General features: G+C 40.1%; 1 protein-coding gene across 3 annotated transcripts in view; it reads left to right on the forward strand.

The window, feature by feature from the left end:
• LOC105385269 overlaps positions 1-23494 on the forward strand; it is a 52776-nt gene extending 29282 nt beyond the window's left edge. For 2 of the 3 annotated variants that reach the window (XM_048627273.1, XM_048627271.1), the window contains 13 exons: positions 4606-4706; positions 7016-7150; positions 13159-13676; positions 14136-14403; positions 15273-15939; positions 16194-16349; positions 16743-16905; positions 18227-18363; positions 18742-18958; positions 19747-19858; positions 20710-20864; positions 22655-22799; positions 23274-23494. In XM_048627273.1, coding sequence (XP_048483230.1) covers positions 4606-4706; positions 7016-7150; positions 13159-13676; positions 14136-14403; positions 15273-15939; positions 16194-16349; positions 16743-16905; positions 18227-18363; positions 18742-18958; positions 19747-19858; positions 20710-20864; positions 22655-22799; positions 23274-23468 — 2969 coding nt within the window. In that variant the 3' untranslated portion in view covers positions 23469-23494. The remainder of the gene's footprint in view (positions 1-4605; positions 4707-7015; positions 7151-13158; positions 13677-14135; positions 14404-15272; positions 15940-16193; positions 16350-16742; positions 16906-18226; positions 18364-18741; positions 18959-19746; positions 19859-20709; positions 20865-22654; positions 22800-23273) is intronic. The other variant, XM_048627272.1, reaches the window with a different exon arrangement.
• The last annotated feature ends 1220 nt before the right edge of the window (positions 23495-24714 follow it).

Consider the following 24714-nt stretch of genomic DNA (forward strand, 5'->3'; position numbering starts at 1 on the left):
TTTTCTCCTAATTGATGCTACTTTGAGTGAGGAATATGCCTACCGCATATTGTGATTGGCTGTACTTAATGAGGACTATGAATTGTAATAGCTCCCTAGTTTATAAAAAGGCTGTCCTAAAATAGTCATTCTGAACGAGCTTTGGGAAAGCATAAATAATATTACGTAGAGTCGTAGACCATAGTATTCGGCATACTGGAAAGTGGCAAGGGTACGGGCATTCCCTGTTAAAGGAGATTCTTGTATACATAAACACTAAACACACATTTATTTTGATTATATGTATAAGCTTATAATAATATATTTAAATACTTGTCTTACATTCGATCCTTTAATTTTAATAGCCAATACATTTTGATAATCCGGTTCAGTTTCCGTTACGAAGATTATTTTCTTCCCAACACGTCATTGTTGCAAATTGCAGGAAACATTTATTAAAGCAATATCAATTTGATTTCCACCGCGATATCGAACATCTGCGTATTTACTTCCGGTGCTAAATTTTGTTATTGTTCGATGTCCGGAATTGCACAAACAATATTATTATTGAATATACCTACAAGTTGTGTAGCGATTCGATAAATACTCTGCAATATATTTGCAAAAAAACTAAAGAAAAAACGTTTTTTTATGAAAGCAGTACATGAGTGGTAAATAATTGGCCATGCTAACTTTCTGAACAAGAATGAAATGCTTAAAACCGTTTCGAGGAATATGCTTCCAGTACAATTTCTGGTCATCAGATTTTAAATTGGGTCTCTATATTTTTAATTATTCAATAAAAACTAATAACCTTCATTTGTCCTTTCTATGACGTCACATTGGATCATAGAGTATAATATACCCTTAGAGTATAATTGCCTACAAAACAAAAGTAAACGTCAAACGTCAATAAACGCAAACCTCATGTACTCTGTGAACCTCACAGCCCGTGTCACCCGTGTGCACAGAGTAGGTGCCCGTGTGTTTATTTCTCTTTATTGATTTAATTTATTTATTTTCTACCTTGTTTTGAATCTCTACTACGAATAAATAATAAACCAGTGGATACTTCGATGACAACAAGAACAGAGATAGTATTTCTTCAGTGAGTATTATTGCTTCACAGAGTATTATTTGTAGGTTAAGAGTTAGATGACAGATGACAATGACATTCTACCTCACTGACGTTAAGTGACAGTTGCTTTTTTTGTGGCGCAGGCAAAGATATTTATTTTAGTATTGGTTCTGTGACGTCACACATCCATTCAGCCGGCCAAATTTTAAAATTAGATTAAAAATAGTTGTAATGAATAAAAATCAAAAATAACGAAATTAGTTTCTTAAAATGGTCTATATTTTCAAAATAAATTATAAAAAATACATATCATAAATTGGTAGCATGGCCAATTATAATAATAAATAAGACGTTACTGGTCCTTTTTCATTACCCGCAAGTGTATTATCTACTCTTATACAAAAAATTACACACGCAAGCTAGAGTGACTCTAACGTATTAATTGTATTAAAACAAAGACGATAGAGCAACGATTATTTATTCGTATATTATTAATCTAAGCGATAGAGTGAATAAATATATCGCATTGGGATCGCGGTGTAACGGTTTGGCTCCGCTGTGTTACACAACTCGACCAACACACTTTTATAATTAATACACTGTTCATTATATCAGTGATTGAGATCTACTTGTATCTACTTCGTGTTGAGTGTTAAACTGTATACAAAGGCAGTTATACGTTTAAAGTATGTTTGTGTATGAAAATATAATTGTAGCGTCACCACCGTAGTATCGTATCGTTGGATAGAGAGGTTACAATTAATGTTACAATGTGTTTTTTTCTTTATTTCCACTTAGTTAAATGTTAATCAAATAAAAAAGTTGCTTCTTCACCAAAGTCAGTTAAAATGTACTTACATTAAGTATTTAATTACTTGATACCTGCATAGGTATATATCCCATTTATTATTCATAAGATTCATCACATAACATACCTAAAAATAAATATGTCATTAGTTTATTTGGTGCAAAGTTTAGCTTGATATTACCTAATTTGAATATGATTTAACAAGCCACATCATATACCTACTGACCTGTTGCATTAGTGAGTTATAAAATGATTATGCTTCTGTGTTCCGGTTTCACGTAATATTTACCATCGGAAGTTCCAATATTGTTGTTGTGCTATAAATTATTATGAAAATATGGCGATGTATTCGGTAGGTATATGTATAGTCATACAATTATAAGGCAATGTAGAGTTGGTATTACAAGGTGTACCAAGTCCAAAAACTTATTTTTTTTACTCTAATTAAGTAACTCTAAGCGTGGTGCTAGGTTGAGAAAATTAGTTGTCAGTCGCGTGACTTCTTTGTAAAGTTGATACGACACTCGGTTGGCTTATTTTGTGCACCTCATTAATGGAAATCAAAACGAAAAGTAATAATTGATTCTTCAGGTCTCAAATCAGGGCTTTTGGTATTTATAACGCTTGATTCTGTCACACCTGTTTTTCTATCAGCATCTACTACTACACTATGCCAAGAAATTGTGCCAGCATGAACGTACAGCCGTACATCGTACGTGACGTATGAATAACGGAGCTCACGATGACTCGCACTCGACAAACGCGACACACGCCGAGAATCATCTCATCGCCAATCAAATACGTGTTTCGACAACTTTGAACACTCGTTAAGATGAAGATGACTTACTTCGCTCGTGATTTAACTGGGTTTTTCTGACCGACTTCTGGTATTTGGGTTAGTGGATGACGGTTTATTTAGTTGAGTTGCGAACTGTGTAGATTATTGTCTATATGTTGCGATCATTATCTTTAGTAATCATAATTTCGTTAACTAGTGTAGGCACATGAAATAAGTACCCCTAGATAATTTATTATAGTGTCTACAAGCAATATCAAGGTAAAGAAGTGTCAAGTATCATTGTTTAATTCCGACAAGTTGACTGTGATGTGAAGGTTGAACTTGTTACCGCACTGTGGCACTTTAAGAATACGTTGTAAACTTTTCGTGCTGGTAATCTGAATGGCTAAATAAATTTAGGTACTAGATTTCTGGAAAAAACATTACAGTAAAATTTAATGTCTATAAATACTTACTTTTTTAAATTGTTATCATGTTCTGTACTCGTATATCCCACAATAACTTAGTTAATCGCTAGAAAATATTGTATGGTTCCTGATCAGTGATCACACGTTTATTCTGTTATCACAACTTCTATGCTATAACTATCAAATTGCATGTAACAACAGTGATGACTTGCTTACCGTATTACATATGGTAGACAAGCTGGTATCTACATAATCTACAATCCCTCACTATGCAGTCGCAAGGTGCATTGCTGCATACTTACACTTTTGGTATATAGGAGTGCCTGCCTACGTATTAAGTTAGAAATTATGTAACATGGACCTATTGCCATCTTTCACTCGTACCTGGGATGATTCTTACACATATAATAATGTTTTATTTAAAGTGTTTATATACATGAAATTTACATGGGTAGGTACTTTATAAGTTGGGAGGTCATTTTTAACACAACAAATTAATTCATTTTGTACTTTCATCTTTTACATTGAAACAAAGTTATTTGTCGTCCCAGAATAAGGGCACAGGAAACGCTCGGCTGCTTCTCTCTTTCTCACAGAAGAGAATAATAATAATATAATCCACTTACTGCGCGCATCCGGACAATTGTAGAGACTCCTGCAGTGAGAAATTGTTCGGAAATTGTTATGGTTTGAAGTTCCCGGGTTTTTCTTCGAGTTCCCATCGCGACGGTGAAAGTCTATTGGTTGAATAATTGCCGAGTAATTGATGGGTTTTTTGGCGAATGGGAGAGATGCTAATTAGTGGCAGGTCGTGTATGTGTGGGTGGATGCTGACGTAATGGAGAGAATTGTTGTTCTATCGTTTGTTACGTGTTTCTAGGGAGTGTAAACTACATTTTAATTAGGAAAACAGATGTTATTTTTTGCATAAATTAGTCTATTACTATTGAAGTCCGGTTATCCTCGGTAAACAGGGTGTTGCAAAATTGGTATACTAAGCCTAAACCTACATGTGCAGCATGGTATATCTAAGCCCGAACCTGAAATCAGAATTTGGAAATTCGCGAAAAAAAAAAAAAATTCCATAGTAAAAAGTCACGTGACCAACAAAGTTTCTATGGAAAATGATTTTTTTTTTCGCGAATTTTCAAATTCTGATTTCAGTTTTAGGCTTATATATAACATGCTGCACATGTAGGTTTCGGCTTAGTATACCCTTTTTGCAACACCCTGTATTCAAGCGCAAAGATTGTCTCCGCTGAATAAACTGACCTATCCTATTAATTCTTCTTTACAGGGCATATTATGTCCATAGTTGGTATAGGGTAGAGTCCGGAGAAGTAACTGTAGTATTTGTTACAAATCTCAACCGTACATAAGTTTTCAAAGAGTATGTACCGTAGGCCAACTATATCCTATTCAGCGTATTTAACTTCTCTGTCTATTTCGGATTTGTGATTTTTTGCTATTCATTTTCAGAATCAGTAGGACTTCCCCACAGACTCTAAATCTAACAGCATGTATCTTTCTGCAGGAGTCCCGGGGGTCCCTCCGTACCGCATGCCGCCCGCGCCCGACGCGCTGCCGGGCGCGCCCGCGCCGCCGCCGCTGCACACACACTCCAACAAGTTCCCCGTGAGTACACACACGCATACACACACACGCACACACACACACACACACACACACAAACACACAAACACGCACACAGACACGCTGCAAAAAATCACGGTTAGTAGGTCTTTACGTAAACTCTGTCATCTATCTATCTCGTCATCAGACGATTATTTTAAAATTGAAATTCAGCATTTTCAGAAAAATATTCACCTAATAACTCTTGAAATTACAATAGGCTAACAGAGTAGCACGAAAATAACTCCGATTAGGTAACTGAATAATCAACGGTATTATAAAATAATAAACAAAACAATCATCAATAATAGAAACCGGTCAATTTTGTGCTTACCTACCTATAATCATTTAGCTAGGGTCGAACTCAGATGATAGATTCAAATAGAACTAAAAGCCAATCCATGTTAGTAATTTTAACAATCACTGTGGTTTTATTGTTATTTGACTGCCTCCAATAAGTTTTATTTGCGATTTACACAGCTAATGCTAGTTTGAATAACATTAAACCATAATAATTATGTTTAATGCTTCCACTTATGATGAGGATGAGGACTATTACACCTTCTTTATACCTCAAATTTTCTTGTTGGTTTCTGAAGCGATATATTATGATGAATTTTGATATCCACTAAGTAGTAGTACTAGTAGTAGCTAGGCACATATTCAACTGTAGTGTCTTACAGTGTACCGCATTAAAATCGCTAGTTTATTTCAGAATAGCCCACTTACTGTGAAGTGTGAACCCGTTTATCAAACGCGCTATCTCTTGAAGCATCTCGACTGGTTTTATGAACTGCATGAGAAATGCTTTGAAGCTTTCCATCCGAGGATTAACTTGATTAGATGATTACTCATAGTTGGCACCGAGACAGATTTAACAAGGTGTTAGTTCTGGTTATTGAATCTCATCAAAGGAGAAGGAGTGACGGTGGAATGTTAGATGGATGACATTAGTTAAACCAATTGACTTTGTATTATTATGAATACGTGTATTGTATACAGGCACCAAAAACAATAATAACACAACATAAACTTCAAATAAAGTAGTAAAAATCGTCCTCACTCTATACCACAACTTTTGTTAGAACTGTATTATTAAGAATATTGTAGGTACCTATGATATTTTATGCTGCTGATAAATTACCGTTTGATGCAGTCGGTACTGTATGGTCTAATAAAAGAAAGTAAAGCTAGTGGCCGATTTAAATGTTTCATTTACGCCGAAACTGAAATCAGTTTTCGGTACACCAGTAAATTGTTTGAACTTCTAATTCACCTAAACGCTTGTTAGAAAATAATATAGGTACTATCCCGTTATACTTACCTGTTTAAGAAAATGACTAGTTATAATTTAATTATGGAGTCTAGTTCCGAGGAGTTATTTTAATCTACAGCTTAGCTCCAGTAATAGCTTACTTAGCTGTCATCATTTCTAAGCTAAATAGACAACTTATATTAACTTCTTTCCTAATTATCTTGACCAGTTAATGCTTTCCTGTTTAAGATAAAATATGTTCTAAATGAGTTTTAATGAAGACGTTATCACCATGTTAGGATGTTGGAATTTGCAATAATGTATCGATAGAATAACACCGTGTAACTTAAAAATGCTGTTTTGACTTGACTTTGTCTTTTTTACGCATCTTTTTAATGAGCTGGTATTCGAATCATTTTGTTATTCTCAGTTTCTTCCTCGATATACTCGCTAATAAGGTAAAATAATGTCATTAGTTAATGGATTATTGTTATGTTAAAAGAAACAAAGTTTTCAATATTTAGATCAAACATTTAAAAAATGTTAAAGAACAACACAGTCAACACACAATACATGTTGTACAGTAAGGGGCAGATAAACCTGACCCCCCTCAGAAGCATTGTTAGTATGAGAGGGGGGGTCATGTTTCTTTGCACCTGACCGTATTACCATAAAATAATGTAACCAAAGGTCCCTTCCATTCTATCCTTCCATATTCTATGCACGGGGGTAAATAAGTGGTATCTGACCTAATCGATTAGCAGCTTTATACACACAAACTTATATCCCTGTAGTCCAACATACCGTGTCGTCCACAAGCCTCTATTATAAAATATTATATTCTATCTGGGGGAGTAGGTACCTGTACCTGGCTCACATATCTAGCTAGACATCCTAAATGTAGATATACAGGTTTCCTCACGATGTTTTCCTTCACCTTACGAGCGATGGTATACATTGTACTTAAATTCAATGAATGAGATTAGAATCCGCATCTCTGACTGAGCTACTACCGCTATGCTGTCCACAAGCCTCATTACAACCTTCTTACCCCCAGATCGAGCGCTCAGTGATTCTGTCGTCTGCGGAGAAGGGCTCCAAGGTGCCGGTGCTGGAGCGGCGGCGCCCGCGCGTGGCCGCCGTCGCGCCCGACGCGCCGCCCAAGCCGCACGCCGCCTGGACACAAGCTGAGGTGAGCACATACACTATACATAGCTCGTAAACCGTAAATGGTCCACTGGATATAGGATGCCACTACACTACACATACACACTGTAAATAATTAACAGGACATTGGGTTTCTTTAGAACTGGAGGGGTTTGTGCTATAATCCCCACGCTAGGAAAGCCGGGTGGAAAGGTGGAAGGTGCCACACGCAAATAGGTAGGTACACTCACAAGCAATGAAATAGTTCCACATGCAAAATGAAGACCCCAATTTTTAAAAACATTTAAGTAATTTAGTTAGTGATCACAACGTTTTTAGTTGGTAATATTCTGATGCGCTGTAAAATGTAGCAATTCAATAACAATAGCTAGCATTTTGTGTTTAGGAATAATTTGGTGCTAATGTCATTGAAACTTTTGCATTGCTCATGAATTTAGTTTAAAGGACATAATAATATGATATCTTTAGAACTGGACAAACAAAGATAAACATTTGACACCCAAGAACCAATAACAAATACCTAATGCGTCTGTCGGGGATCGAACAGAGATTGCCAAAAAACTATGATGATGCGATTTGTCCTCACAAAAAAGTGAGCTATTTAATTTTGTATCTTTAGTCGCAGTCCCCACTCTTTTAAAAGATTACTAACTAGTTAACGCTACAAGAGCTGAAATTACAACATACTTCCATTAGTAGACGTGCTATAATATTACATTTACGTACTTGAAATAAGCTCAGACACTCGAGGAAGGCACAAGTTTTCATGTTAACCGGTCATGCATCGGTAACCACGTACATATTTTGGTACAACAACCTTATTAAGGTTAAGTAGAATAATTGTATTACGTGCCCTTGGAACATTGCCTGCATAATAAGAATATAATATTAATTAGAATTTGTTAGGAGCGCGTGGGCTGTCTATGTATTTAGCTAACCATGAAATGAATAAAAAATATGTAGGTACTTATACTTTGTTTAAAAAAGGTATTAACATTGACTCGTGAAGGATTTGAACCTCCGCCCTCCGATTAGACAGAAATTTGTGATATCGGCGCTCTCACCTACTGAGCTAACGAGTCATGTCTCCTGATGGTGGAAAACCAGACTACATGCAGCGCTGATGACGTCACGCTGGGCACTTTATACTGCGTTATGTTTGTTTGTTATCTGGTAATGATTCATGGTAATCTATCGCGTGACACGTGGCCAGGAGCCATAACATCATAATCAGATACAATAACAATAATAAAGCAATTAAATACGTATTGATCAAAGTGCATGTTTTTAATGCAGTTTGGTACGAAAAGCCGTGTGTGAGAATCAGATACATATAAAAAAAATATCACACTGAAGTCAAATACGATAATTACTTATCTACATCCATGGCCATACCTATACCATGTTTATTTCCAACTTACACATAAATAATATTCTAGAACACAATAAAATATCAGCTCCGTATTAAAACTAGACTAAATTAGCGTTAGAAACCCAGTAATCTAGAATATCTAGATCATCACGGGCAGATAGTCTGCCTTAGCGATTTGATTAGCGGCTAAAGTGGATGCTCCAGTCTATTTGCTGCAAATGACGGTAAATGTAGTGAAATGTCGCAGTTATGGCAGTTGATCGCCGGGTAGGATAGTGGACCGTCCATAACTGACCGTTATTAGAATCGAAGGATACAAGGCAGTACGGCAACTTTGTATATGCGTTTCATTTTGAAGTGTTATTTATTTGTAAATGCATTTTACTTTATTGATTACTTCCTATTTAATTACTTCATATCTATTTTTTTTTAAACTTTTATTAGTTTGATTTCACGATTTCTTGATTGCGGGTAATAAAAAAATAGTTTACCTGAAAGAGTATCCATGATATAGATAGATAAACTTACGGAAGTCTTAAATAAAAGTTGTTATAGAACGTAGAGTTATAACACTGGTGTGTTATGTGTCGTGTTTACATTATTGGCATGTTCTAGTCCGGTAGTTGACCGATGTAAATATACGACGAAGCTAAGGTTATTGATGCGGCAAGGGACATAAGGAAATGCTAATTGCTAGGCAAGATTAGCAGTCGCTAGTTTATGAAGCCTGTCAAATTCACGGGTAACGGACGGTATAATAATATACAATGTGTAAATAAGTACCTAATTATTAAAATTAAAATATTCAGGATTCTTTGTCATTGCTATTCGTGAGTACTTGTGTTATTTGGGTTTAAGTTTTGTTCAACACTGTGTACTTAACAGTTTATTTTATTATGTTTAATTTATGACTAGTTTTGTGGTATAAGTGGTAAGACCGTATAGCCCATAAATAGATGGCAGTGGCGGTATTTGTCAAACTAAGACAACCTGTAGGGATTTGAGCAATGTTTGGAGCCATAGAACAACGCAGACTTGAGTGTTTCAGAGTCCACGAGCCCTCCCAATCTTTGAGGCAGCCAAACACTGCCACTAATCTTTGATAATAGCAGCACCACTACTATGGTTCAGTAGCAAGTGTATTGAAGACAGTGTATTACCCTGGCGTCTCGAGCGAGCGGCCCGGGCAAGCACCTCGTCACGGCTCGCGTCCCGGCCGGGAACATGTCACGGAGTGTAGTGGCTACTCTAGTATACACCTTCAGTAATTGCAACTTAGCTACTTACCATGCGTGCCTTCTGCGTATGGTTTTCCGGGATAGAGAATCACTTTCTCGGAATAATTATAGATGATTTTTCCTGTCTCACATATTGACATTGCATTTCTCGGAAGAAGCCTCCTCTCTTATGTATGCTATTCAAACGCGAATCTGACTGGCTAATCCTGCCGCACTAGTGAACAGTAATTTTCCCAGACACTTTAAGAAAAGGGAGCAGCAAGAGTGAGACTCAAATCTGACTTCATATAACAAACCAATACATTGGAATTTTTATTGTAAGTATCTGTAATCTTCCTCATGCTTTCCATGCTGGAGTCAAATAAACGCTACAAATGCCTGCTTATTATGCCCTAAAAGAGAGGCGCACTCACGACGTCATTGCACCAGGCAAGGTCACGTCGGGAATTTCAATCATGACGCATCAGCTGATGACGTCACCATGAGAGCAGTAGAATGGTCAGTAGTCAAATTATTTCAGAAGTAAATGATAGAGGAAAATAACATGGATTTTCACGATATAAACTGAATTCAAGTAGGCATTTCGAGAGTTGAAGAAAGTAACTCGTCATGGAGGAGGCTTTGATATTCTTCTTGATTCGAATGTTCAATGGGAAAAACTAGCATGGACGAGTAATGAACTTAATGCACAAAGATAAAAATAAATTCCCAAGAATAGAAATAATACATTCATAACAATAACATAACAGCGACTAGACAAAGTTACGGAAGGTGCCGCCATAAAAATTCATGTGGTGACTTGGACTAAACCGCACCGGAAACCCCACGTCATCTATTATGAATCTTATAACACCGTATTAAAGCTGTAATTTGGTTAAATTAAAAGCTTTGATACGAGGTTCGTAGGTTCTTTACGTAGAAGCAACGGAGCTCAAACTGTTAAATAGCGCGCCGCCTTGCTGTGACGAATCATTATACGGACTTACGCAACTTCATATATTGGATTTAATTAATTTTATCGAAATAAATATACCTGGACAAGAGGGTGTGTAGTATACTTAGTTATTTACTCTCACTGCCTGTAACGATAATAAAACTTGACCTGCTAATGGCATGGGCCAAATTCGTGCTATTGGTACTTAAATTATAAGTGAATGTAATTTTATCTGCAGCCAACATGTACAGAGCGGTATGCACTGTCACACTCTGTATAAGATTATTGTCAATTAGAGATGTCAGGATGTCAGGGTGTCAATGAATACATAACCGATACGTATAAAGATTTACATGATTATCTTCAAACTCTCTCCAGAGGTTGCTGATAGTGTCAATACGTTGTTGCAAATAGGCCTCTGTCTTTCTAAGCGCAGAGTCTTTTTTGAAATTATCGCGAGTTTGCGTAATTGTTGTTATAATCGCCTTTTGACGACTAAGCAAATTCTCCATAATGTCAGGGAATGTAAGAATGGAAAGATCTTACTTGAATTGCGGCAGCTGCTGGCGGTCACTCACAACCTGGCGAGCGGCTGGTCTGCGGTGTGAACTGCAGCGTGGACCTCTCAGGAACCGTGTCAAAGAAGAATATGTCAATGTCACTTTCCGAACCGCACCACGCAACCCGACACAAACGATAAAAAATGTCACTAAACCCGTTTGCCGTACGTTTCGCGGGGTCCAGCTCGATAGCTCGAAGGACCAATGTACAGAGCGGTATGCACTGTCACACTCTGTATAAGATTATTGTCAATTAGAGATGTCAGGATGTCAGGGTGTCAATGAATACATAACCGATACGTATAAAGGTCTATAATGTACTAAAGCTTAAACTTATAATAGTCGTAAATGTAATAATCGTGTATTTACACAGATGTCACGACTTCCTTAATTGAGGGCGCGCATGTACGCGCTGTCATCAAATAGTCTCATGTATGAGTGGCTCATACACAACAGTCATTATAAAAATGGTTCCAAATAAATTGCGCATGCCACGCACGCGATAATACAGCTCTCACATATAATTTGATACATTAAAAATTCCGATACTTATCTGATCTTGTAATTGTTATTTACCATTAAACTAACGCGTCTCACCTTTGGACAGGCTAACATTATTTTTAATAAAGTACCTAACTAATAATTTTGATTATTTTTATAGATCAATAAAGATTAACTTTTAATGTAGTACACTTGTTGAGATACTTAAATATTAACAAATATTGTACAAGATGTACTCAAATCATTAAGTTTCATTTGAATTGTCTCAACTAATGTACCAGTAAGTTACCATGTTACCATGCAAGTTTGGTTCCAACCACCAGGCGTGTGCTAGTGAAAGTGTAGACCAATTGGGATCGATCACGCGTGATGCGCGGAGTCGGTGTGACCAATCAGCGATCGTTCAATACCGATGTCGTTTTGCTTTCTTTCTGTTGCCCTTGTTGAATTGTTATTGCACCATTACATGTAACAAGTCAACTTTTTATTTTCTACTGTGTTTTACCGCAAGCCTCACTTCTACACCATAATTTACATGGCATAGCATTTTTATTATGGTGTATTGTTTACACTGCTCAAAAGTTCATTCAAATACGAAGGATTAACAAATATTCATCATACACCCAAATACTTTTATAATAATAATAAGTATGAACTAATTAAGATTCGTGTTCAGTTCGCTGTTCAATTGTTTTCTTGCATTAGATTCGGTTCAGCGACGCCGCGTCAGTTGAGACAATGGCCGTCGCCACAAGTGCGCCCGCGTCCGGGGCCGCCGCACCGCCTCGCAAGCCTCCGGTTAAAATTAAAAGTTCCAAGTTTAAAATGTTTCCACGCTGATTCGCTGTCGGAAGTTCTGGGCCTGTGATTGATAAGGGTGGGAGTTTAGGATAGGAAGTGGTTTGGTTGAGTTGATGTTTTGGTTCGTGCCGTGATTTTTTTTGGTGGTTTTTAGTATTATAATGAAGATGTGATTGAGACTAGTGAGATAATGTGAATGATAAGTGAACTAGAAGAACATTGTAAATAAACTAAAAGAAAAATCGAAAATGGTTGAATTTGCACTCGAAAATGTACGTATGAGGAGTAAAGTTAAAACAACTAACTATGTAATTTACTTAAACAAAAAACATGACATAGACATACTACCTACTTTGCGTTAATTTATGTACCTTAGAAGATATAATTTCACAAAATATTTAAACAATTGCCCTTAAATCTAACTTAAGTACATGTAATTAATTAACGAAGTGAAATTAAAACTTTCCTACATGCGCCTGGCTACTTTCATACATGGACCGACAAAAAATAAAACAATCAACTTTGAAACTTGTAAATAACGTATTGTTTTAATATTCCCAGCGCCGCCCGACAATAACCGCTTGTTGAACGCACCGCACTCGCTCACGATACACTTCTTGTTCTCAGAACCAGCAGGCGGGGCCGTCGGCCGACTTCAGACAGTACCAGGAAACCTACGGCTATGCCATGAACCAGGGAGCCGTCCCGAGGAACCACCCCGGATACGAACCCTCGCCCAAACCTCCCGTTCCAGCTAAAAACACTGCCATCTACGGACAGAAACCGGAAACACCGAACAACAGTCAATCCATCACGGTCACCGTCGAAACAGGGAAAGACAACACGAGAGATGCACCGAAGAGCGCAAAGTCTGTCAGTAAAACTTACAACACGCTCAAAGACATGATTTCAAGTAGATTTAAGAATAAAGATAGCGGAGACAGTGAGAAGCAGAGCGAGAGTGCTCCAGCGTTGAACAACAGTGAGGAGAGGAAGAAGTCAGAAGAGCCGGTAACTCCTCGGAACTCGGAGGGCAGAAAGTTGGAGCAGGGCATCTACGGGCGGCCGATCCCGCAGTCTCGACCTGACGCGCAGTACAGTCACCCGCCCAACAACATGGCGTATCCCAGCCCCTCTACACATAGGTGAGGACGCTTCTTCTTCTTCTTCTTCTATTTAGACTCATTTGCACTGACGTCTGTGTGCCTATTCTATGACGTAGTGCCATTTCTGGAATGATCAATTTATATTCTTCACGCTCGCTATTATCAGCTATACGCACGCCACTTGCACGCATAGGTACTGATGATTATTTTTAGTTTCTTCTATACTATCTTTATATAGTTTTTGCACACGATCTTTCACTGTGATCCTGTCATGCAATTAATCATTAATGTATAGCAATAAGTGCAGACTCTACAATTCATTATTGCAAACCATGGATATTATTAAAATTATAAACACTTCTTCTTTTTCTTCGTGTTGGCTACAAACACTACGGTTTTTCATCATAGTGATATCCAGTCAGATTTACGTAATTGCGCAGCCCAGAGTGCACCGTTGTAAAGTCTAATGATCTAATCCATTTAACATCTCATCCGCAGACTGATGCAGCAGCAGATCGTGCAGCAGCAGATGCTCCTCCAACAAGCTCGCTCGCAGGAGATGCTGGCGAGCACGCCGCACGCGCGGCCACTGGCAGTAGGAGGCGAGTCGCCCCACACCCGCCCGATGGCGCTGGGGGCTGACTCACTGTACCAGCAGTACGGGCCGCCGCCGCCGGGCCGGCGCAGCGCCATGTACCAGAGAGACATCGAGGCGAGGAACATGGCCAACTTCACCTCGCTGAAGCAGACTGGCGGGCCGAGCCAGGTGAGGACTTGCGTTGCCCCTTAGGATATTATTATGATTACGTGACTAGGACGTGATGGGTTGAGATTTCGATGATGATTTTTTTTTTATTTGCAAGTATTAATAAGTATAACGTCAAACATAAAGTACTACATAACGATGCTAAATAAAAAATATGATCAATTAGCAGCTCAAAATGACAGATTTATACCCCACTGACAAGAAGTTGTCTAAAACAGCACAAATAACTGCACCATCCATTACTATTGCAACAGCAGCATTCTGAAGTTTTTCTCACTGTCAACCTCTCTGCTACACAATAGATTCTCCACAATTAACGAAATCTTCCCACGAAGCCTTAGTTATTCTACAATTACGATAACAAGTGCTTTTCGCTTTGTAACACCGCTCCAGCCAGCTATCTCTCACTGTGATCCACAAAAATGAATATGAACGCATAACACCTTTTGCTACAATTTTGATGAAATAATCTGCATAATATACTTTCGTCATAATTATTTTGACCTGTGTCTATTTCTTTATATATTTATTTACGTCCTATTGTCCCGTGTAAAATAAAACAGAAAAAAACTGTGATCTACTTGGGGATTGCTTATGAATCGCGAGAAAGTTATTCAAACTTAACTGTTTCTTCCATTGTTTATATCAAACCAACAGCTATAAATACTTTTACAAACAAAAGTTGCTAATTTTTATTCCATTATCTTAAATAAACACCTTAACAGCCAGCGTTTAAAATTTATTACATTCAACCCGGGCTATTATTTGATTAGCCTATTTGGTTTTAAAGCCCATAATGTGTTTATGAGGTGGTAAACAATGCGGACCGTTATAACCATAAAATTCTAATGTTCATCATTGTTTTACAGTTGGACAATTCTCACACGAGCCACTCGAGGGCCGACCTCAGGAGTCCGCAGCAACTGGAACGGGAAATCGTTCGACATCAGGGCCTAGTGGTCGGCCGGAGAGCCGCTTCGCACCCACACCTTCTCGACGACCCTCAGCCGAGGCAGGAAATCACAACACCACAAATACACGATAGATCACGAAGAAATTCCCACGGAAACCTCCTAGAGAGAGTAGAACGGGAACATGCCAGCTCACGACAGAACTTCGAGGAACGAGAATCAGACGACGGCGGCTTCAGATCAAGACGAGCTACGCAAGACCGCTCCAGTTTCGAAGACAAAGCCAGAAGTAGCGGTAGATCCTTAGAATCAAGGCATGAGCAGCAGAGAATGCAGGAAAACCACTACAGAAGGACACCAGATAGCAATCACAGGACGCCAGATATGATTCACAAGGAGCGAAGAACTCCGGACTCAATACATCATCAGAGGATAAAGGAGGAGAGTGGAATGGACAGGAACGACGAGAGTGCTAGTCAGAAGTCGGCGGATAGCGTGTACAACTCGAGTGGCAAGACGGAGCCCTACGCCCCGCAGCCGTCGTCGTCGCGGCAGACTCCCAGCCGGATCGAGGACCTCAAGACACACGGAAAGAAAGGTGCGGCGGGCTCTGGAGCTAGTTCAGGTTTTTTATTTTACTAACACCATTTATTATGTCCCTATAAATCTGACACAGACATATCTTATCGCTAGCTAGATCGTCATTATTCTTGTAACATACCCATCATCTTTCAATCATTGCTGCTAAAAATTCATCTCTCATCCTTTCGCTAACGTTCACTTGTCTGATTCTAGCAACCACCCAATCCCATTATGTCGTATGCCCCTACATAGCTTCTAGATCCAAAAAATAAACCCAATGTCTGTTCCATGTTCCAGACTACGACAAGAATGGTGGAGTATCTTCCAACGTGGACTCTGGCCGGGGCAGCGTGGCCTACTCCAGCGGGCGCGCGCCGGCTAGCCCACACGATACGTCGGCCGATAGTGATGCTGCCCGGGCTCCGCCGCCGCCCGCGCAGGGGACCTCGCAGAGTGAGTTTACTGTTTAGCAGGAGGAAGTTGGTGTACTTAGATGTGTATCTGTATCTGTCTATGATATCAAAGAGTCTTGACCAAAGCAAATTGAACTGCGACCAGCACTGATGAGTACCTACAGCGTATCCTGGACAGTGAGACCAACACCCATGTTACTAATGTCTCTTTTCACCACGATGGAATTAAAAGAAAATCTATCGAGTACGATGCAATAAAATTAAATTTGACTGGTAACTTAATTAATCCATTCAAAGGTGATTTCTATTCTGATAAGTGCCCGCAAACTTTTGCGTCCCAAGCTCCGTTGTGACGCTACCAACCAGCACAACTGACTCTTAACCACCATTCAGTAATCAGTCTCCTAACCATCTCCCCTCTCTCTCCCCCCAGCCGGCGAGAGCGAGTGGGCGGACATCGTGGAGTGCGAGCTGCGTCAGATCCTGGAGCCGCGGCTGGCGGGGCTGCGCCTGCACTCGTCCGCGTCGTCCGGCGGCTCCGTCACGCCGCCGCTGCCGCCGCTGTCACCGGCTTCCGACGTGCATAAGAGGAATAGGTGAGTTTCTTACTACATAGATGATAAAAACCAGGACCCAAGTCGGGTTGTTCCGAGCTAGTCAACATGATTTCTGATTCTTATTAGGTGCCAAGTTAAATAGCCGTGGTTCTACACAATCTTCCCTTCAGCTCGGAGACTGACAAACGTTTGTGACAGCTACCGGATGTAGACCGAGGCTCGGCCTCTAAATGTGTAGTGTAGGCTATGCCAGTTTTCCAAAACTTAGGACGCCCTACAGCCAGAGACACAAAACGCTGATGAGCTTGGACCAGTTGGATCCAATTACCATGGGATAAATACTAGGTTGGCATAAAAGGAGTAGGTGAGTTCCTCTGGAGCTGCGTCAGATCCTGGAGCCGCGGCTGGCGGGGCTGCGCCTGCACTCGTCCGCGTCGTCCGGCGGCTCCGTCACGCCGCCGGTGCCGCCGCTGTCTCCCGCTTCAGATGTGCATAAGAGGAATAGGTCAGTTTCTTACTACATAGATCACAAAAACCAGGGCCCAAGACTAAATTTTTATCAGGTGCCATGTTAAATAGCCACTGTTCTACACATTCTTACCTATGGCTTGGTGACCGACAAACTTTTTGTGATAGCTATCGGATGTAGACTGAGGATCGGCCTCTAAATGTGTAGCATACCCGCTAGCTTACCAAAACTTAGGATGCCCTTCAGTCAGGGACACATACCTAATACAGATGAGCTTAGACCTAGCAATTACCATGGGATAAATACTAGGTTGGCATAAAAGGAGTAGGTGAGTTCCTCTGGAGCTGCGTGAGATCCTGGAGCCGCGGCTGGCGGGGCTGCGCCTGCACTCGTCCGCCTCGTCCGGGGGCTCCGTCACGCCGCCGCTGCCGCCGCTGTCGCCCGCTTCGGACGTGCATAAAAGGAATAGGTCAGTTACTTACTTGGCGCCTGGCTCATCAGAACCTGGGATCAAATGGTTGGCCGAATGGCGTAGTGTTTCGTGGCCCTGACTGCTATGCCAAAGGTTCCAGGTTCGATTCCCGGCTGGGGCAGAAATTTGTTTCAAGACAGATATTTGTACTCGGGTCTTGGGTGTTGATATTTATATTTAATATGTATCTATCTATGTATTTGTGTACATAATCGTCTGTCCGAAACACTCCTCTTATAGAGACCATCACTATAAGAAGCACCGTAAGTATCTTGATCACCTCATACGACGACTTAACCATTTTAACTTTGACATCAGCACCGGCCTATATTTCCAAGACACTAACGAAAACTACAATAACCATTGGCATATTATATATTAAATCATTGACAATAACTGTTATTTTTTAAACATTCCAGCCTGCCGGCTCGCAGCTCCGACTACCCGGAGGAGCGGCGGCGCGGGGGGCGCGAGGGGCGCGACGGGAGGGAGTCCCCGCGCTGGCACGGACATAAGAAACACTTCTCCAAGAGGGACCATCACTATAAGAAACATTGTAAGTACCTACAGCATCTCATACGAGGAATAGAGCCCTTTTGACTTTAATATAATTGTAGGATTGGCGAAATTGCGTAGATTCTGTAGACTGACAGAAAATTAAATGGCTTGGAGATACCTATTTCTATTGAGCCATCGTATGTATCTAAAAATGCAGTTAATTGCAGTATTTTATGTTGAAAGTGTGTCGTGATCATCAAAGTAGCTAAATACTTGAGGAATTATTATGAATCCCCAATAGTCATAATCCACTATCATTCACCTCACATCCTTCCAGTCAAAATCAAATATCTACCAAGCCCCCATCACCCATCTTTATCAGTATTCGCTCATTAAGCCAGATGCCTAATAAACCCTGTTCCCCCATTTTCATCAGTATTCGGCCTAGACACCACCGACATGACATCAACCACGACGCGCAGCCTGGACCTGTCCTCGCTCCTGGACGGCCGCTCCGACAGCTCGGCTTCGGGCGACGCGCGCGCCATACGCCGCCAGCTCCGCGGGCTGGAGACCATGTATGCAGAGGTGCTGCAGTTGTTGGGGGTTAGGAAGCCGCAGAGCTTGCCGAAACACCCGGCTTGGGAGTCCAGGTATGTTGGGTTTGGTCAGCTAATATACAATATGTAGGCCTACTACTGTGCGTAGGGGTCCAGTACCCGTATCACGAAAATTCGAGCATAGAATCGAATACGAGTGCGACAACTGTCAATTCTATAGGTAAAAAGTGTTCGAAAGTGCTGTCAAGTTGACAATAGTCGCACTCGCATTCGATTCTATATTGTTCGTGATCGCCCTGCAGGTATGGTTGTCGCTTTGTCGTTAGAGAAGTACTTATTTGCCTTGGTTATCGCCATTTGTCAACAAGCACCACAACACAGTCTTAGCTTATAGGTACTGGTATTTTGCTGGTCATAGGTCCGCAAAATAACACTAGATCCTCCGACTTCTTCATTCAACCACTACCGTATATGGTCGTCGGTCAATTGCATGAGGGGTAACCTTATTTTATTAAGTTTGCTTATTTGTTTTGTTATTTACTCGAAAACTTGTCTATTTCTATTTATCGGTCTTCAGATATTAGGTACCGCCCCACTTGAGTTATGTTTATTGGCACAATTTACAGCTATCAGCTCTGCTAACTTAGTTACAAAGTTACTTCATTTTTACTCATTCTATAACCATGGCCAAGGAGGAAGTCGTGGCTTCGTAATGTAAGAGGATGGACGGGAGTGACCAGCGTAGAACAGCTGATGCGTTTGGCGAATAATAGAGAGGAGTATGCAGAGCTGACTGCCTATGTTCAGTAGTAGAGAGGCACTAGAAGAAGAAGATAATTATAAATCACCCGTGTTCTCAATAAGGTCCTGTAACATTCCAGGTTGTCGTCGAAGCGTCGCTACGGCAGCATGTCGTCGCTGCCGTCCAGCTCCGTGAGCTCGCGTCCGCGCGACAAGCGCCGCTCCGAGCATCGGAAGAAGAGTGATATGAAGGTACACACATGCATATACGGTACTTTTTACATGCAAGCCCCATGCACACTCAGCAGGATTGGAGCCTCTCCGAGTGACCATTAACTCAATTTAATACATGTAGAGTGATCCGACTCTACCGCTCTGGGCAGTTAGCGACCGATGCTATTCTGATTTACACCACCGGTGGGAAACCCTAGTACAGCGCTCTAGTGTTAGTCACCAATACGCGAAGAAAAACATTGCAAGCCCCGCAGCTTCTACAAGCATACATAAACGTGTATGTTGGTATGTGAATTCATTCAGTAACTAAAAAACGAGTCGCATGCAAACAAAATAGAGGAACTAATTGCACGGGGGCCATGGGGGTCGTGATTCGAGTAACACAAGGCTCTGTGAATGGTCTAAAAACTCTTATTGACACACTTTGTATTTCACCGAGCACGAAACAGTAAACGCTTATAAATCAGTATTCAGCAGCAGCGAACAACCGGACATTCCGTTTGAACGAGCTGCGTGATTGCGAACTAAATAACATTGTGTTAGATGCACTCGTTTTGTTTACTGAAGTGGTGAAAAAAGTATAATGGATTTTTTATCGCAGTTGACTGCGCTACGTTAGGTTTGTAGGTGATAATATGTTTCTACAAATCACGTTCAAAATATCTTATTATTAAAGTTTAAATTATTAGGGTATAATCATAATTAATATGTGATTAAAATTGTTATTTTTGTTACTCCATTCCAACATTGACGTATTGTTAGTGTGACAAGATACGAAAGTGTATACGATGCATTTACTTATGAAACTGACAATACCCTTGCCTTCGCCATCTGCACCTACTACAACCCACATTCCTTCTCTCTTCCAGGGCATCAACAAGCGCTTCCAGCGCCTCGAGTCCCACGTGGTGACGCTGGCGCGGTCCGTGGCGCACCTGTCCAGCGAGATGCGCACGCAACACCTCGTCATGCAGGAGATGGACAACATCCGCGCCGAGATACAGGCGCTGAGGCATATGTACAAGTGAGTAGCAACGCCTAGAGTCAGTGGCAATAGTTAGGCTGTTTTGAGCAAGGTTAGCAGGTAGCCGGAGGGTGAAAAGGTGCGGTGGCTTCTGCGCTTAAGGTCTTGAGTTATATTTCAAATGCACCTGCCAAGCTTGGAGATTATGACAGTAACCCTAAAGCTGAGTAGGAAGTCATGTTCTGCAGTGTATTATTAAAAGAAGAAGCAATGGCCGTGAGATCAGGGTGCGCATGATGATCAGCTAAAATTTATCACTGTAGAGTAACCGCCTCTCCCAATGTCTGGTCCGCGTCCTCCTTCATCCAACAACGGCCGGTTACATACCCTAACTACAACTGATTGATTGATTTTTGGAATTCTTTATTAAATAAATATAAATACAGTTGACACACAAAAAAATACAAAGTGAGTCGACACACAACTTCAAAATGATTGTTTTTACCAGGCTAGGCACCTACAAAAAACTTATAACATGAACATGACCTAACAACTTAAATAACAATAACTGTTTTAACTTACTAAGCGGTTGCACTGTTTATTAATATTTATTACACATGTACTATTAGTTTTTTAGTTACATTAAGGCATTAAAAAGAAAAGAGAAGAGAATAAATAAATATTATTAAAGTTTTGTTACATTGTAACTTAGGGTACTTGCACAAAATACCAAACTGCGATCGTGAATCGTAACGGTGTAGTCATGTCACGATTCTACTAATTAATGAATTGAGAGTGAAGTTCTTAACTCCAAAACAAAACTATTGCAGATATTAGTTACATATGATATTATAAAGTTATACATTTAATGAAATCGGAACCAATATTATAATGCTAATTTATTTATATAAGTAATTATTATAGTTTTATACAATATAAAATTTTGCCTACAGGATATTATATTATTACTTTCATATTTTATTATATTTTACACCTGCTTTTAGTATGAACAATAATGTTAGGATCTTAATTCTTATACCGTAAGCTATATCCAATATACATTAAGCAACTACCTAGCTAACATAGGTAGGCAGTTAAAATAGGAATAGTGGAATGACGACAGATCACGCGCAGTGCGTGTGGACGCTTTGTCTACTAGACGTGGAGCACGTAGTGATGGGGTAAGCGGTAGCGATTGTAACTATCGACATAAGGTAAGTTTCGCATTCGAGAGCGACCGATAGATGAAACCAGACTGTTTTGGTGATAGGGATTTTTTTCTAGGTAGAATTTTTTTGTTAGTTTTAAAATAAATTCATTGATGAGTGGGAATTTAATGTTTTGGTGCAATCTCTTTAAATTGGTTTTGAAGGGAGTGTTGTAAGATATTTTGATAGCTTTGTTTTGAATAACCTGTAGTTTGTTATAGTTAGATTGGCATGTACTGCTCCAGACCGGGGCAGCATACGTCATACATGGGCGTACGAGAGTGGAGTATATGCTCAGCTTAGTTTTGGCGCTAAGGTTACTCCGCCTGTTAAGGATCGGGCTCAGTGCATTTAAGGCTTGTATACCTTTAATCTTTGAAGATTCGACATGCTTGGTCCAGTTCATTTTATCGTCGATGACAACGCCTAAATACTTGACAGACCTGCTCCAAGGTATATCATGACCACCAATACTTAAGGTTTTGGCCGGTACAGAGCGATGCCGTGAAAACATTATTGCTTCGGTTTTGTTTTCGTTCAACTTTAATTTCCACTGCAACCTAACTACAACTGGATGCTCCAGTAGAATGACCCCTTCCCACGCTTCCTTCCAGCTCTAATAAACTAAATGTTTCCTCTCAGGAGCCAGCAGTACATCCGCGCGGGGCACCCCCGCGGTGCGGACCCGGCGGCACTCGGGGACCCGGAGCGGGTCAAGCGACTCACCAAGTTCTTCGGAGACGAGCCGCCGCTCATGAGGCTCTTCTTGAAGAAGCTGGGATATGAGGTAATTGTGTGACTTTTATATTAATGAATAAGTTACACCCTCCGATCCTTAGAGTAGAGATCAGAGAGAACCTAAAGACGTAGAGCTGTTGTAGAGAGAGGTAATGGTCATCACAACCCATCACGTCCCCACTGCTGGGGCACGGGTCTACCCTCCAATGAAGGAAGGATTTTAGGCCTAGTACACTACACTAGCCTAGCAACCTTATGCTGAGAGAGTTTTTGGGTAAGTGGGCAACCCGACTGTCAGATGTTTACAAGCTGCCCAAAGGCCTCTGACTAGGCTTAACGACTGCTGCCGAAACAGCAACTAAGAACCGCTTGACGTGCTGTCCGAACCACAGAAGTGTCCAGAAAACAACCACTTGAATCCGTCAGCCATCCAATGGCTGACTTTTCTCACAACAGAAAATACTCTTAGCAGATTTACACCAGAATCAATCCCCTAACCTCCTATTCTCACCTTCCCTTCCAGAAATACGCGGGTCTCCTGGAGAAGGAGAAGGTGGGAGCAGCAGAGCTTCCCTACGTGGGTGAGGACCGGCTGCGCGCGCTGGGCGTGCCGCTCGGGCCAAGAATGAGGATCCTCAAGGAGGCCGGGGTGCACTCCGACATACACCTGCCCAGGGATGACGGGCATCACACGACCACCACGCTGGCTATTGTGTGAAGGGGATTGGGGACGGAAATGATTGACGGTTTGAATGTAATTGTTGATGGAAACGAAACGGTGATGTTGGCGTTTTCGTCGTCATTTGTTTCTACATATTGATCACTAGAGATGCTGGCTTGTATGGAATGGGCAAACTTTTTCGTTTGTGTAATACCTAATTTAAACGAACTTACACACTGCAGTGAGTGAGAATAGGTAACTCTAAAGAAGGGTCATTACTTACATCATCATCATTATCAGCCCGTAATAGAGATCAGAATGGATCTAAAGTTTAAGTTTAGCAACAGACATGTACTCGTATATCTCTTCTCTATAGTTATTCAGTATTTTGCACACAAAACATACACAAACTCATACATACATAATCTCGGATTACTATTTTGTATTAAACTTAATTGGTAGCTAGGGCAAAGGAGCAACAAAGTTTTGAATACTCATGAATCGTTTTTATTGTTGTAAGGAGTAGATAAGAGATATTGTACATTATTTTAGGTTTATTTTGTAATGTTTAAATAGTAAAAGCTGAGAGCATCCACATGACGTCCACTGCCTTAATATAAATAAGATTATAAGAAATGTTGAAGTAGGTAGGTAATTCAAGAGGCTGATGGTATTTCCACTTTATTCTTATGAAATGAAATTTAGTGAAATGTTGTTCTTAGTATGTTTGTATCGAATCAAAATCATCGAATTTAAGTACTTACCTATAAAGTTGCAAATATAGCTATGGTGCAATTCTTAAATTATGCTAAGTAGGTATAAAAATAGTCAGTAAATAGAAAAATAATATTAACATTAACGTAAACCTTTTTTCAAACATCCTAAAACTTGTGTGATTCTACTTGACGAAATTTAACAAAGTAATGCACCGTACAATGAAATAAACAATAGCAATCGTATAACAAAAAAATATCTTTGAATCTTATTGACAGTCAAGGGGTTAATCAGAAATCAAGGATAAAAGTCCGTCCGTCAATTTTGATCTCGCATTCACTTTAGATTAACCTATTTTCTTATTCCTGAATAATATTATTTGTAGAAATAGATTTTTGTATTGTCATTTTACGCACTCTGCAATGGTATGCCAAAGAGATTATTCGGTGTGTGTAAAATATACAAATTGTATATAGTTATTAAATAGCTTTATATTAAGTAAGTAACTATAATAGTTAGGTACATAAGTTTGAAAAATACTCCTTCCAATTTCTACATCGAATTTTGAACAACTTTTACAATACTATTA

The sequence above is a fragment of the Plutella xylostella genome, chromosome 18 (assembly GCF_932276165.1).
Source record: "Plutella xylostella chromosome 18, ilPluXylo3.1, whole genome shotgun sequence".
NCBI lineage: Eukaryota > Metazoa > Arthropoda > Insecta > Lepidoptera > Plutellidae > Plutella > Plutella xylostella.